At 42.9% G+C, this 16,030-nt stretch overlaps 1 protein-coding gene across 1 annotated transcript; it reads left to right on the forward strand.

Moving 5' to 3' along the window:
• Positions 1-5,724: 5,724 nt before the first annotated feature.
• On the forward strand, positions 5,725-7,203 carry S100Z (S100 calcium binding protein Z). The gene is made up of 2 exons (XM_010140498.1): positions 5,725-5,865; positions 7,045-7,203. Exons 1-2 carry the CDS (start codon positions 5,725-5,727, stop codon positions 7,201-7,203), a joined length of 300 nt encoding a protein of 99 aa, XP_010138800.1.
• Positions 7,204-16,030: the final 8,827 nt, after the last annotated feature.

Genomic DNA, 16,030 nt, shown 5'->3' on the forward strand with positions numbered 1-16,030 from the left:
AGAGCTGCTCTGTAACAGGACCCCTTGCCACTACCTGAGGCAGAGCTGGCTGAAAGTCTGTGTCTACGCAGGGGTATTTTACACTCTTTTGGTATCCTTCCTTGGTGTAGATAGTCTGCATTAAGGTAACAAATGGCTTTGATACACAGCTGGATAGATATATCGGCTTCAGAGGCTTACAAGGAAGAGAGGATTGCATAGCCAGAATACCACTTCAAAACTCCAGTTTAGGGTTAATGAAGGATTTTTAGGCTATTTTTGAGGTAACAATACATTCCTATACAGCTTGATGTTACCTTCACAGGCTAGTAATGGGTGGTTGTTCACAAAAGGAGGAAACAGTGGCTGATTTTCTGAGAGCAGTAGAAGAGAGCAGTAGGTCATAACACAAGTCAGTACCTCAAGTACACACAATGCTACAATTTCCGTCCTAAACGAGTATCACAAGAGAAATGACCACTATGGGAACAGCAGAGTTCAGTCATCGGAACATTGAAATGAAAAAGTAATTTACATATTTGGTAAAGAATTGTACAATCTTGTCCAAAACAGGGCTCAGCACAGAACAGTATCAGGATACGCTTCAGCTGTGCAGCCCTTGAAGTGTAACCCATTATAAAAGATACCTGCAGAGTAAACCACTGAATTTAGGTGGTAAAAGGTATTAGCAGGAACTTTAATAGCTCTTTGCTATTCTGCTGCCTGTGGGATCACAGGAGTTAGAACAGTCTTGAAGATATGAATAAGAACCTGTGTGGAAGGGAGGCATACCTGATGTAAACAGATAAAACAATCAACTATGCAGGTGTGGAAACAAAACACATATGAAAATGCTAACAATCCTAAAAATGTAAAACCACTCATTGTAACTTAGCAAGAAATACTGGTTCAAATGTAAGTCTGTTACAAGCTCTTTAGTCTATAGTAATAAGCTCTTTAGTTTAATCTAGGTTCTATCTAATGTAAGCTTTTTAGTATATAGTATATCCGTCTTTCTGAGCCTTGAACTGCTCCCTGTTGCTTCTAGTCACACGTTTTGCCACTTGGGGCATACAGCACTCTTGGGGGATTCAAAACATACCATATCCATCCCAAGAACAATTGTTGGTGGGAGGCTGACTTGCCTTTCCCAGTGCAATATTTCTGAGAAAATATTCCCCATGTGCATTCTGGCCAACGCTGGAAAACAGATGTCCTAAGTATGAGATACTTCCATTTTTAAGCTGAGGAGTATTTTACTGTGGCCTAGACTTTATAGGCTGCTCTGGCTTAAAGGCAGCCTGTGTTATGTTGTCTTAAGAAGAGACCAAGCAAAAATTCTGCTGAAGGGGCCAGCCTCCTCCCCAGCTGTGGATGAAGAAGGCTGCTGACCTGTGTCAAGGGCTGACTGCTTTCACACGGGGCAGATCTCTGCTCAGTTTTCTGAGGAGCAGAGACAAGCGGTAAGATTTTTCTGCCTGTTGCCTGCCTTTCCCATCTCCTTGTAGGAGGGGAGGAGCAGTCCTGTAGATCCTGCCAGCTGGCTTTACCTCTACATTACTCCAACTAAGATTAAAGGAAGCAGTCATAACTGGTTGGGTCCTTTCTCAGGTTTACAGGGCAAGGAACAACCTCTGCCACTCCCAGCAGCCTCCAGTGATATCAGGTGGCTGATGTGTTCTGTAAGCCTAGCACCTATTGCTGCTTGAGCAAAGATGGCAGAATTTGGCCCTGTAGAGTAGTTGTGCCATGCCATGTGAAAAAATCTGCCTTTCTGCTTCTGACAGCTATTAATTTTGCAGAGCACACTTTAATATTGAAATACTTATTCGGAGAACAGCACAGGTGGAGCAATCTTCAAGGGGCAAGGACATAATGTGAAGGGGTGGCTAAAACATGGAACAGGACTGGGTGAGTCGGGGGACGGGCTGCTTTCGAGTTTGCCTTTGAGTTCGAGTGAGGAGCTAAGACTATTTGAAGGAAATTTGTAAAGTCAACAGGGTCAAACTCTTTGTGGTAGTGGTGGGTGGTGCAAAAAAGGCCAATGGCCATAGTTGCGGCTTGGGATGCTCAGCCCAGATATTAGGGTAAGCATCTTCCTTGGGGAGGTAGTGCAGCACTAGACAGGTTACCCAAGAACTTGTGAAATCTCCATCCTTGGAGGTTTTCAATATTTAGCGAGGCAAAGCCATGGCTGATATGTTCTGGTGTTGGTGATCATCCCGCTTGAGCAGGTGGGACTAGGCACCTCCAGAGGTGCCTTCCCACCAACACTGCTGTGTTTTGGCAGGTTATGATGGACTAAGTTTGATCATGAATGAAGAAGGCACCAATCTTCACCATGTCTACGGTCTTGCTGCAGTCTTACTCACCCTGTCAGCCACATGTCTGGTGCTCCTTCTGTGTTTAGCCTGCACAGAGTGGGGTCTTGCCCTCATATAGAAGTGCTTGCAGGCTGTGCTGACTTTAGTTATCTTCCATGCCTATTAGATATTAGAGAAAACCAGGTTCTGCTGGAGGATGAAGGATTGAAAACAGTTGATTGATAATCATGAATTTTGAGTAGTCTCTGGGATTCGCCTTCACAAGAGTTAGGAGATCTCTGCTGTCACTGGAGTCATCGGCAGGATTTCACTAGCTAGGGAGGCAAAGGATGGGCACGACAAACTGGATGGACCTCTTAAAAGACAAGCTTAGTGAAGCCATTCCCTGTGTACATATAATCCACTAGCATGGAACAGAGACTTTCTTACACAATTAGCTGCAGAGAAAGTAGCTTTTGAAAGAGACTGCACAGATCATATCACTGTATAAATTATTGAGATGATGTCCTGGAGATGATAGAGGAAACCTTTCTTTCTTCCACCCTGAGGATGGCAGCTCTGAAAGTTTATACTTGCTTCCTAGAAGTTGTACCTCCTGTAGACTCTGCTTAGATAATTAATTTGCAATATTCATCAGCCAGAGTATCAATGTAATATACAGACAAACAGAAGGATTTTGTATTTATGTATTGACTCAGTTATGGGGATTTTTTCTGGTTGTGGTTGAAACTGTTATTAAATAAATGGCAACAACCCCCTACCCCCAGTATTTTGATATTTATCTGGTTAATATTTCTGAGTAATAGTTACATGAGTTGATGAATCATAGGCAAGACATATCCCTGCATGGCTGTAGCTACATAGGAGACTCCATGCTTTTTCTTAGCCTCTGCACGGTCACAGCGAGTGCCCAGGATCTGAGTCGGAGAGCTGTGCTTGCCTGATATCAGCCATGTTCTTCTCCCACAAGCTGTATATGGTCCAGCTAGATCCTTCAGCATGCTGGAACATAGGGACTCCCTCTACAAAATCAGTGACCTATTAGCTATCCCCAAATACAGAAGAATTATGAAGAGCAACTCTGCTCCTCGAATGTCCTCTGACTTCAGGAGGGATTAGGTTCCTCTTGTTGTAGATCAACATTTCCAGGCTGGTTTGCACCTGGACTTTTTCTAAAATTTACCTGAGCATCATTTCCCCCCCATCCCTGATGAGCACTCACAACCACAATGATGGGAGCTGAAGGAGTACACCCTGCACGCAGTATTGTGCCTATCCGCAGGGACCTCTAATCAGAAGAACCTGCCTACTCTTTCAGGAACAATTTACACGTGGTCATGTCCAATATCGCTAAGATCCAGCATTTTGATGTGGCCCACCGTTTCCTCCCCCTTCTCTCAGAGGCACAGCCAAGACCCCTCAGGTTGTGAAGACTTGTCACAATGGCTCAGATGGAAGAAATATCATGTCTGGAGGCAAAGAGGGCAGGCAGAGGTGTGGCACTCAAAATTACAAGTGCCTGAAGGCTTTCATTGCTAAAGCCACTTCCCATCTTATTCACTTTCCTCCTGGCTGGAATAAAAAGAGAGAAAAAGCTATAGCTGTGTGCCCTTTTGCTAGTTGTCTGCATAGCTGTGCTCACTGGACCTGTGTGTGCAGCAGGTGAAAGGCTTTATTGAGGGAAAGAAAACCCAAAGCAAACAGTTTTTTATTTCTTGTGACTGTCATGAAAACTGTGGTAATTTGGTATTTTGTGTGGTAAGTAGCCCTAGGGTAGTGAAGATGCTATTTCTCGCGTCTCCCAGCCGTCACCCCTGGGGTCAGTGAGTCCCTAGGCAGGGGAAGATTTTTAGAAGAGGGATGCTGAACTGCAGTTGTTGTGCAGGACTAATCAAAATGAAGCCAAGTCTGTTGATCAGTCTCCACTGTAATTTCAGGCACACCTTCCTCTGAAACTGGTTTCCTCATTTTCTCCTGAGGACACATGTACTACAGCAAGAATTTCATTCAACAAGAGCCAATGTTTAAGGCTTACAGACACATCTGACAAGAAAGGTAGATGTTTCAAGGGATTTGTGGCAAAACAGCCTACATGCCTGCCTCTAGGTACCCAGGTATCTTTGAACATTGTGCCAGCACTGAGGCATTTAGACTAGACGTGCAGAGACATATTAGAAACAGTTCTTTTGAAAATGAGGGAAGGTTGTTTTATGCTGACTTGTTGCTTGTTAGCATTTTCTAATTTTGACCTTCAGGCCACCTGATGGGCAGGCATATTTATAAAAGTTCAAATGATAAAAAATATCTCATATGTTCCATGCATAACCCTTTGCTCTGCCCAATGCATATTTTTGTAACCCATTTACAGCAAGCATCATCTTTTATTGAGCAGAGTAGCCAAATGCAGAGGGAAACAGAAGCCCAGTCATCCTTGTGACAATTATACGTCTGTCTCTATTTGCGTAATCCACCCTCTCAGCCTGATAAACAAGAGCCTGTGAATGGGTTTTGAAAGGAAGGTGACTGTCACCTTCTGTGATCTGAGTATTTTCTCCTATACTCCTCAGCTAGCCTGTAAAGCAGGTAAGTCATAGACTCTTAGCCTGTGCATGGTGAAATTGTTCAGGACTGTTGTCTTACCTCAGATTTCATTCTTTCTAATCTCTCTCCCAGGTCTTAATCAACATAATGTTTCCCTTTCACCTAACCATTTTTAGTTATTTTTTGAGTCAGCTACTCAGCAACTAATTGCATTTCCATATTTTTTCTTGATGGTGCTTCCCTGTGTACCTCCTTACTGCATACTCGGTGAAGTAAACCCTTGGGAGTGCGTAGCTCATTTGTTTATTCCAGGTAATTTACAGGGGGAAAAAAAAGGTCAGCCCAAGCAAACATGAGCAAATAAATTGAAAGCTGATGTTTCTATCCTCCTTATTGGTAGTTTTCCTCTAACCACCTCAGAAACTGGTGCGGAGCATTCTGTATAAATGTGCATCTACTGTGGCAACTACTCTTTGTTGTTCTCATTTTCTTGAGAAAACTTTTTATGAATAGGCAGGAGTGTGTGGCTTCATTTTCCCTGTGTTTTCAGCCATCGGTATGAGAGACTTCCTTTTGCAGTAGCTTTGGAAATTGAACTCAGAGAAGATCACTTTCTTAAATAGAGGCCTTCCTCTCCTTTTACGTTTTTGACGGAACTGCTAGTTAAGTTCAGGACAATGTTTTATTTTGTTACTGTTGTCTAGTGTTTCTCGCACTCAGCTAACAGCATGGATTGACTGAAGATCCATATTGTCGACACTGGTAACAATTTCTCTCTTCAGCTATCTTTCAGTACCTTTCCTAAGACCAGCCTTTGATATGGCTCCTGTGCAATGTCACTGACTCTGGTCTTCGCTCCACAGCTCTCCCGCTCACTGCTATGTCCACAGCACTGGAGGATGCAATGGACACCTTGATCAGGATTTTCCATCACTACTCTGGCAAAGAAGGAGACAAATCCAAGCTCAGTAAAGGAGAACTCAAGGAGCTCCTCACCAGCGAGCTCACTGACTTTCTTTCAGTAAGACGCAGCTCCTGAACCTCTTAAGTTACAGTTTCATGGGTGGGATAAGCAGTTCAGGAATAGCATTTCCTTCTGCAAGGCACATCCTGCCACAGCCTCTCAGATGACAGTTGTCTGTCTGGAGCTGTACAGAAGATGAGATCAGGTGTCTCGTTTGCGAAGTGTGTCTTCAGAGGGTGGTCCAGCCCCAGTGCCTTGCCATGTGTCATCAGCAACAGAGATAGATACCTGTGCTCTGCTCACTCCTCTGTGCTTTTGAGCAGGAGGGCAAGGGGAGTCTAGAAACAGTAGCAAAACTGATGCTAAATCAGGATTTAATCAATTTTTTGTTTGTTTGTCCATTTTTAAAAATAGGGCATAGATTAGACCTTTGAAGAATTAAATCCAGCGATCAGTTCTCATGAGACAAGACAGTAGCTTGTGCACAATAGCCACAGACAGAGTACAGCTGCTTGTGTGCCATGCAGAGAGTTGCTAAGAAAATCCTTTCAGAGATAGGCTTCTGATCTGATTATCTCTTTGCACTTTTGTTATGTTCTGCATTACACAGCATGGATGCTTTGTACGGAATAATGACCAGATTCATAGCTGTTCTTCTGTATCCTCTTAATTGTAAAAATGGTTGTGGACCCTATCACTGCCAGCAGGACCTTTTTTTTACATTGTGTCCATTTTCTTTAATTGTGTTTTCTTTTAATCTTGGCTATTGATTTAGCATTAGGAGATTCACTACTCCTACTCCCACTGAATAGGATGTGTTGTTTGCTTAGTAAAAATCTTCTGAACATGATGAATGGATGTTTAATATGACCATTTATGAATAGCCTGTTGAATTAGTGATGTTTGTTAAGCGATGATACGGAGAAATGCACATTATAGATCCACCTTGTCAAGAGAAATCAGTGCTCAGCAGCTCCTAAAATCTGTTTGATTCATTTCAGCGCCTATGTAGTGCCTGGTCTTCAATTCCTGTTGCTGTGCACTTTTGGGACTACAGACCTGCATTTTTAATACTGTAGCTAGTGGTACGTTACTATTCAGATGCATATTTCATGCAGCCTTTTATTTAATAGCACTGGGACTTGTGACATAGCAGTGGTTGTACTGCCAGGTGTGTCAGAATTACACATTCAAGATCTGCACAGCTAAGCCACTTTTTTTTTTCTCCCTCTTTAGGGCCAAAAGGATCCCCTTCTGATTGATCAGATTATGAGAGATCTGGACTCCAATAAAGACAATGAAGTGGATTTTAATGAATTTGTCACTCTAGTTGCTGCTTTGACTGTGGCATGTAATGATTTCTTTGAAGAACAGCTAAAGAAAGAGGGATTTTAAAAATGCTCAATGCAATCAATCTCCTGGCCACAAATGTGAGCAAAGCATGCCTGTTCAGGTAGACCTCATAGTGTTTAGTGAATGACAACCACGAACTCTCCAACTGTTACTGCTGTAAGACACTTACAGAGCAGATCAACAGCTGGTGTCAGCTGGACCAAAGCCAGTTTACACTTCTTGAGATCTGGATTTTAATATTTCAGTCTTTGTGCTGCATGCCTCTGTAACATGCATTCACGGGTTGACTAAGTCACAGAATCACAGAATCAAGGGCAGTCAGGGGCTTGGGTTGACAGATTATTTGGCAGGATTTGAGACTTCTATTTCTTATTTGTCAGTGGGAAGTAAAAGGCACAGGAATGTTGCTTACATACTTTCTGAATTGGAAAATTTGGAGTGAGGTATCAAAATTGCAATTTAGTTTTCAGTCATTCTATAACAACCATATTTTTGCAGCTCAAAAAGAGCAGCTTGGTTTTTGCTCTGTTCTGCTTATTCTAAAGCTTTTTAGATGCTGCTCCATGCCTCCCCACACTCTCATATTTCAGATGTGGTTAAAGCTGTCTCCTGAGCAGATGGTACCACTTGCTATTGTTACGGGTTCATTTCCCCCACCACCCCAGCTTCAATTTTGTTGTGTTGACATTACTGCATCCCAGTAGTCCACCTCTTCAGTTGGCATAAAGGAATTTATTCATATGATAAATTATTCATACATAGAAGATTTAGTCAGCAAACTGCTCTGAGGGCTGATGGAAGGACTGGGTCTTCAGGGGAAATGTAAATGTCTTCTGCTTTTGCTCTTCTGGCACCTTTAAGAGGAGGGCTTTTAGAGGACCACTTGTGGGGGATTTAATGATGGGATCCCAGGGTACATCTTTGTAATGTGAGTCATCTTATGGAACAATGATTTCATCTTGTACTCATCCAACTCATTGTGCGGAAGAGGTGCAAAAGGGGCAGTGGGATCCCATGGCCAGGCAAGGAGAGAGTAGGACAATCCCTTTCAGTGTTAACCTGCACTTAGCTTTAATTAACAATTAATCCTGTTTGAATTAAGCATACTTCCAAAGCCCTGTGAATCCTCAGCAGCAGGGTGTCGTGGCTTTTTTCTTGCATGAAAAGTTCTCTTTGTTCCTCACTATTTTGTTGGTAACTTCAAAATGTAATAAAAGATGTCCGAATTAAATGAAGATTTTTTGTTTGTGTAAGAGGTTAATAAAAAAGCATCCCTCAATGATGATGTGCCCTGCTAGAGAACATTTGAAGAATGCATTTCACTTTCCCCTCCTGCCCAGACCCTGGACACCCTTCAGTAGAGACTATTTGTATAAAATCATATATCATTAAGAAGATGTAATTTAGTGTAAAAAGTAGGGGTTTCTATGGAGTCTAATAAATATTACAAGGGGCAGACATCATTCTAAGAAAGAGGCCACCACCAAATGATGTTATCTCAGGAAAAAGGAGACCTTGTGGTGGTGGCAGAGTCGCAATGTTCTGCCTCTTTAACTTTTCAGTGACAGAAGTTATATAAGATTCACGGAAGATCTTCTAGGGGAACATGGCAAAAAGTATTAAAGTAAACCTGACAACAACTGCAAAACTTTTTGCCCCCTGAAATATCATGCACCTCAATATCATTGCAGTCGTTGGACCAGGATACCAGGAATATCAGCCACAAAAAATTAGCCTGTTTTTATGATTCCCCATAGGTCCTGCAGGCTTGTGCTAGTCTCCAAGCCTTCTCCCTTCCTCAAAGGGGGAGGGAAAGAAAAGCAGCTTCAAGCTTCAACCCCAAGCTAAAATGAGTAAGATTATCCTAGTAAGGACCAGTTTCTTAATTATGACTTTTGAGCAAGAGGCTTTTTGGAAACAAGCTCTAGAAAGTTCATAAAGCCTCTGCTCCTCTCTGATGAGCTACTAGATGTGTAGCAGCCTATGTGCTGAGCAGAATTATGCTAGATCACAGCTGGTGGCAACAACCTGCCCAGGTGTCAGACGGCGAGAGCTGCTGATGTGATGGAGAGGGTCAGTGGAGCCATCTTATCAGCTGAATTTACTAGGGATTGAGTGGAACCTAATCCCACTGCGGAAGGGGCTTGATTGCACAAGCTATGGGTGAATCAGAGGATAATGACTCAAATTATTTTTACTCCAATAAAAGTTTAATTAAACCTCATAAATCACCCTTTTTGGCTTGGCCAGTTAGATTTTTGGTTTTGCTGTTTTAACTGCAAGGACAAATGTTTAATTCTATCAGCTTTAAAGAAGAAAACTTTTTGCACAAGGACTGGACACCAAGCAGAAAAGGAAGAATATGTTAGAAAGCACATTCAGATGCTCAAAGCATTGGACCAATTTGGGGTCCTGGGGTAAGGGACTCGCCATTCTAACCTTGGGCTAACCATAGGCTGTACCACTGAACCAGTGGGTCATTCCTCTGCCATTCCTCTTCCACAGGAGCCGACTAGTGCTGCATTAGCAGATATCAATTTCAAGGAAGGTATCTGAAGGTCATGTACAAGGTTTTAATTGCCTCTAAACCAGAAAAAGCAGTGAGCAATCCTATTTTTTGTAAGGAATCTTCGGGAAGGAGAACTGCTTTGAAGCCGCTTACACTGGCTGTGCAAGGTGGTGCTTGCCTGGCCAACCTCATGGCCACTTTGTCCTGCAGATGTGAACAGCTTGGTTTTAGCTTCTCTCAGGAGGGAAAAATGTCTCCTTCAAACATGAAGGCAGTATTTTTTTTTCCTCATTGCTTACTGACACATTCCTTGCTGACTTTGGGTTTGCCTGTAGTTCATTAATCCAGAAAGTAATTTGAAGTTTTACATGCAGAGGAAGCTGGCTGTGTGGCATTCTTCAGAGTCCCTCAGCTTTAGGACTCATGTCTAATTAAAAGCATTCTATTCATTTCTGTTATCAGACTGTTTGAAAAGTTGATAGAAAATTGAAAACCAAAATATGGCCTAATATTTTCAAATTACATTAAAGAACAATAAAAATACAGCAATGCCAGACAAGATTTTTTCTTGCTCTTGTCAAATTGTTTTACCTGACATCTAAAAAAGCAATTTTTCGGAAGGTAAATTATATCTTGAAAGCCTCAGCCCCTGCTATTTGTTTTTATTTCAGTTCAAGAGACGTGAAGTGCATGAAGCTCGATGCACTGTCGGTAAATAAATTTAAAACCTCTTCAGATTCAATATCCAACTACAGATCTCAAGGAGCTGTGTATGACACCCCCATGATGACAAGTGCTTTGCAATGAAGCAGTCCGTCCAAGCTCAGACCTATCAGCACTAGGAAGGCACCACTTTTTTCACTCTACAGTGGTGCAGAACATGTCAAGTATAATGGGATAATCATCATCCTACAGCATCAGTTACTCCTCCAGTTCTCATCCCAAAGATGAGAAAAAAAGTTGCCTGGGTTTGTGGGAAGGGAGAGAGAAGAGACGCTAGGAGACCCCAGGTCTCCCGGACCCCAGAACAGGTGATTATTTCCAGCAGAGAGGAATGTCATTAAGCGCTTTCCACCAAACGCTGTTTGAGAAAGAATTGAAGTTACTGCCAGTGACCGTTTTATATTTACAGATACGAATCTGATGCTGCAGGGATGCTTTGAACACAGCATCTGTATTAACCTGTACTCACTAGCAGAAGAAATTCAGCATCTCCAAAGCCTGTCATAACTGCTGGGGAGGCACACAACAGCACATGCAGCATGGACAACATATCTCAGAGCTGCTCAGGGTGGTATTATCAGGACAGCAGTTTGACATGCCTGTCTGTTTGGTCTCGGACATCTGGATGGGACTGCCTTTCAAGCCCTGGTGGCTATTAGTGCATTTACTTCTCACCCTTGACACCCTAACATACAGGCTGGTGAACTCTCCAGGCTGTCAGTAAGGTGCCTGCTCTGTCCAGGTGTGCTCACTTTTCCCTCAGCAAAGCAGGTATTTCCTCCTGGGGCGAAGGCTCTTGGATCTCCCCCAGCACAGCAATCTCTGCTACAGCTGCATGACCACAGCAACGTGGTGGACCACAGCAACGTGGGGATACCTGTATGCAAACTTGGTGCAGGTATCTCAGACAGGGAATTAATGCTGTGGTACAGACAAGCTGGAAGAAGGGGCAGAAGAGCTCCCCTATAGTAGCGCAGATCCGCCCAGGGTCACTCAGACATCCAAAGCATCCCTTTTCAGGCTCCATGCTGTAGCATAAAGCAGAACATGGACAGAAGGGAAACTCTTAGGAACAGCTCAGAGTTCATCGTCCCAGATCAGCAGCACTTGGAAACCATTCAGTTCCTCTCCAATTTCAGAAGTTGGGTAAAAGGTCAAACACAAAACCTGCCTCTGAAACCAGATTAATCTATATAAAGGTTTTTGACTGGCAGGAGAATTTGAAAGACTGTAATGTGACGTCATGCGCATGTCTAATAGGGTTTTGATTGACAGGCCAACAATTATTAGATGTGTCTTTAGGGATAATTAAGTCTGTTGAACAGCACTGTATTATTTGAAGAAAAAATGGGTCACATTTTTAGTTTTATCTTTTTTCTGCCACATGTTATGGCATGAGAGAGAATGTTTCATTTATGATCTGGTAATCTGTTTTCTAAGCTAGCTCCATCCCCGTCCTTTCCTCTGAGTTGGGGTGTAGTGGGTTACAAGCCCTGAGCAGCCATCAGAGAGAGCACACCGACGAGCTTCACCAGATACATTAAAAAGAAAAGCAAAACAAAACAAAAAACAAAAAAAACCCCAACCCCAAAACTTGTCCTTTTTAAATGCCAACTCTCAGCCACCTGCAAACAGTTGTGTAAGAGGGGCAGCTCCCAAGAAAGAGAACTGCAGCTGCATCCACTTATTTTGCCCTTGCAAGTAGATTCTCAGCTGATGTAAAACCACGGAGCCTATTGCACTTAATGGCATAATTTTGCAACAGCTGAGGATGTGTGCTTGAGACTTGAAATTAGCCTTCAATGGAAAGCTATGTTTCTGTTAGCTGGTTGGCTAAATAAGGACATGTCTGTAAAATTGCAAATGTTGCTACAAGGCAGCTGAGGGGAAGACTGGAGGAGCAGTTGCTCAGAGCACAGCCATTTTGGGGAAAATTAGTGGAAAATGCTTCTGTGATACATCTGCTTTAAATTGTAAGCTGTCCTTTCAGGTCCTGGTTGACTTCATGGTTGCAGAGCAAATTGTCATAGTGTAGCTCTCAAATATCTATCTGTGCAGTCTGCCTGAAAACTCCGTCTATTGATCTGACTTTACATTCCCAGCAGGTGCATGAACCAAGAAAACTTCTATGGGGTCCCTGTGCCTAAGCAGAGTGGCTGGATGAGATGTGGGGATGGATAACTCCATCTCATTAAACAATTAATGTTTTGACTAGGTGAAAACAGAACTCTTTTTGCCCTTGCATTAATGACCTAATTCTGCAGTTTTGACCCGAGGAAAAAATTTTTGTCATTTTTAGTGCCCTAGGAATAATATTATGTGAAGGAAAATCATCAGCCTTTAGAAATCAAGTATGGTTTCTGTTTGAACTGAAAAAGCCCATTGGCACACCTGAGATAAAAATGGTCTGTGACATTGCTCTCAAAGATGAATCTGTCTTTAGACTTCAGGAGGTTGAAAAATGCTGACCAGGTAATCCCAAAGTCCTTCAATATTTATTATTCTTACATGGAGACAAAACATACCTGTACTTTTACCTGGAAGTGTTCGGAGCCTAACTGATCAAAGTTAACTGCACTGCAGCCTGTACAGTACTAAGGATAACTGGTAAGGAATCACACACACGTGAAAAACAAAGGACTGAGAGGTAGGAGCAGTTGAAAGGATAAATATACCGTTACGCTGGGAATGCTGGTATTTTTTATCTGACTCATATTGATTAGCTGAATTGTGTAATACTCCACAGTGTTTCTGAAATGGGCCCATTACTGTGATGCCTAACACTACCAGAAAAAATCATGTGGAATCACAGTTTTTTCCTGGATGAGAAAGACTCAATCAAGAAGATAGTCACTTCAGCTGAGAAATACTTGTCCTTGGAGAGGAAAAACGTCTTAAAATATCACTTACCAAAGCGGTGCTTTGTCACAAGTTTGTTCTCCAGAGTGTCCCAGATCTAACAAATTTTGGAATGTGACTTGTAAATACTAAGATTTCTCAATACATCTGAAAACTATATTCTGTATAATAAAGAGACCTCAGCATTGAAAATAGAGTGACAAATGTTCTAGTAACCCAGAAGTGTACAGGAAATTTGGGAGAGGAGGAACAGGAGCTATTGCTTAGTGCAGGGTCACTGGGAGAAGGCTGCAGCAGTGGAAGAGACTGCAGCACCATGTCCTCTGCAGATCCAGCACAGGACCTTATCGGGCCATGAGGGGTATTGCCTCCAAGCAAAGTCCAACCACAATAACTGTGCAGTGTTATGGAAAGGATATTGTTCTTCTGGAAGGGCACTGAGACTGATCTGAGCAGCTGCTGCAGCCAACAAAGGCAAACGTGACCCATTTTGGTCCACAGACATGGACCGAAGGAACCATCTGCCAAGGCCGCTTGCCTGGAAGCCACGCGAACACCTGGCTGTGGCTCTGGTGTTGAGGTCTTCCTGCATCAGCCCTCAAGAGTGGAGGTACCATGTGGGGGATCCACAGAAGAGGCAGGCCCAGGCTAAAATTATACAGCCTGGTGAATGTCCAGTGCCTCACCTAATGCCAGAGCAATGGCATATGCCTTTACCGGTGGCACCCTCCCACATATCTTCTCTCCTTCCTGGGAGAAAACTTCTCTGCTCCCACTTCTTGGCCCTGACTGCTTTGTGTAAACGTAGGGTTGAGTCACAGGCAGAGCTAGTAGTGATAACCGCCCTCAGGTTAATCTCAGTGCCTGAATATAATGTTTTCTTGATTATTTGTAACCCGCTAAACTGCGAGCCTCGCAGTCCTTGCTCTTATTCAGTGCCATAAATAGCGTTGATGCAACACTTATCATCAAACCTGCATGATGCTGATACACTTTCAGTTCATAAATCACACACGTTTGTAATTTCTCTAAACCACTCAACGCGACAAATCGTACATCTCTTGTGTCAAACTGCCCAGAGTTAACAAGCAATGCCTACTTCACCTTATGGAAAGTTCACCTCTATTTAGACACACACAAAAAAGTAATAGAAGTGTCATTACAGAGAGATATATGGCAAGACTTGAAAGAGACTTGCCATACCCAGCACAGAGCTGGGGCAGATGAGTTGCGACAGAAGTCAGTGATGGAGATACCCACTGACCACAGAGGGAGGAGACCTGGGCTTAAGTTGATTCATGGACTGTTGAGAAACCTGCCTGATGCTGAAACCAGCACAAAAGTAAAGGAATGAAGCACAAGTGTGATCTCACGCTCATTGTTTCTTCTGCTGGGAACACTTTCCTTCAGCTGTCAATGCAATTGATTTGGTTTCTGTAAGTGGCATATATCAAACCATTGGCAGGGGCAGTTTAGTTACTTTAGTCATATTGAACTCTACCTTTGCTACTGTATGTCTGTAGCCTAAATGCTTAAACTTTGTTTCCAGTAGTTAGCTGATGCATTTTGTAGAATGCACTGTTACCCATCGATAACTGCCATGGCGACAATCAAAATAGTTTCTCACATGCTACTAACAGTCCCCAAATGTGGCTAATCACAGCCACAGCAATGGTCCTGAGCAACCTGGCAGTTGCAGTTTGGGTCCTCCAGACGATGAGGACTTTGGAGATGTTAATAAGTTCCACATTCATTTTTCTGGTCTGTGCTGTGGGTTGCCTCTTTGCAATGGGATGCAGTGGTGAGTGCACGTGCTGGATACGAAAGGTGATTTGGCAGCACGTATCTTGATAATTAATTTGCCCTTATCAGCAATGATATCATAAAGCATGGAGTAACCTCTTAAGGGAGAGAGGACTCATCAGTCCTCTCTACACTAAGGATGTGGCTAGGGATAAATCCTAGGATGCGGCTGCAAAGTCTCTCATGACTGACATGAAGTATTCTGTAACCATTTGAGTATGGATTTAGTTACCCCAAAGTTTTCTGTGCTGAATTATGGGATCGGGGACCTGGACCAGAAGCAGGAGCTTCATACACATTTGGGTCTAGCTTCTCCATCTCTCAGACAGTTTTTAAAGCAAAGTTTTGAGTGGTCTGTATTGAGGATATGGTTTCCTAATGACCTCCAGGGCAGTGATTTGTTTTACAACCTTCCCTTTGCTTCATTTTCTGTGGTGTTATTTCAGAGCAGTAACTGATTTCTAGCATGCAAGGACGGGACCAAAAATGTAGCCCTCGCTGTAACATTTGTGATGCCTCAGAGCCACCAGATTTCCTTCTCACCTTAATCTGTGTGAACTGATTCCCTGTTCAGGAATACTATACTGGAGGACTTGCAAGCAGTTGAATGGCACATGTGTATAATAAAATACAAGTAATGTGCAGCAATACCCTACCATATAAACACAAGGACACCAGGACATTCTTTGATGACTATAACTTGTTAGGGAGGGATGGAATCCACCTGTCTAGAAGAGGCAAAGGAATCTTTAGCAGCAGGCAGTCATGGATAAGGGCTGGGCCAGCCACTAACCAAATGACAGATGCTATTACCCGCCTCCCTTCCCAAAGAGGAAGAGAAAATGAGTAAGGGAGAGATACTTACGGACTGACAAAGAAAACAAAAACTGTTTTAATGAGAATTAACCAAGTAAAACTAAATACTTACAATACCAATACGGAACCCAACCCCCTGATGGTAATCACATCACCATC

The sequence above is a fragment of the Buceros rhinoceros genome, unplaced genomic scaffold (assembly GCF_000710305.1).
Source record: "Buceros rhinoceros silvestris isolate BGI_N320 unplaced genomic scaffold, ASM71030v1 scaffold3147, whole genome shotgun sequence".
In the NCBI taxonomy this organism is placed as follows: Eukaryota; Metazoa; Chordata; class Aves; order Bucerotiformes; family Bucerotidae; genus Buceros; species Buceros rhinoceros.

Bases quoted from the DNA above. Each gene is read 5' to 3' on its own strand.
- S100Z (XM_010140498.1), top strand. From the start codon at position 5,725: ATGTCCACAGCACTGGAGGATGCAATGGACACCTTGATCAGGATTTTC. The intron at 5,866-7,044 runs GTAAGACGCAGC...CTCCCTCTTTAG, and splicing joins AGCTCACTGACTTTCTTTCA to GGCCAAAAGGATCCCCTTCT.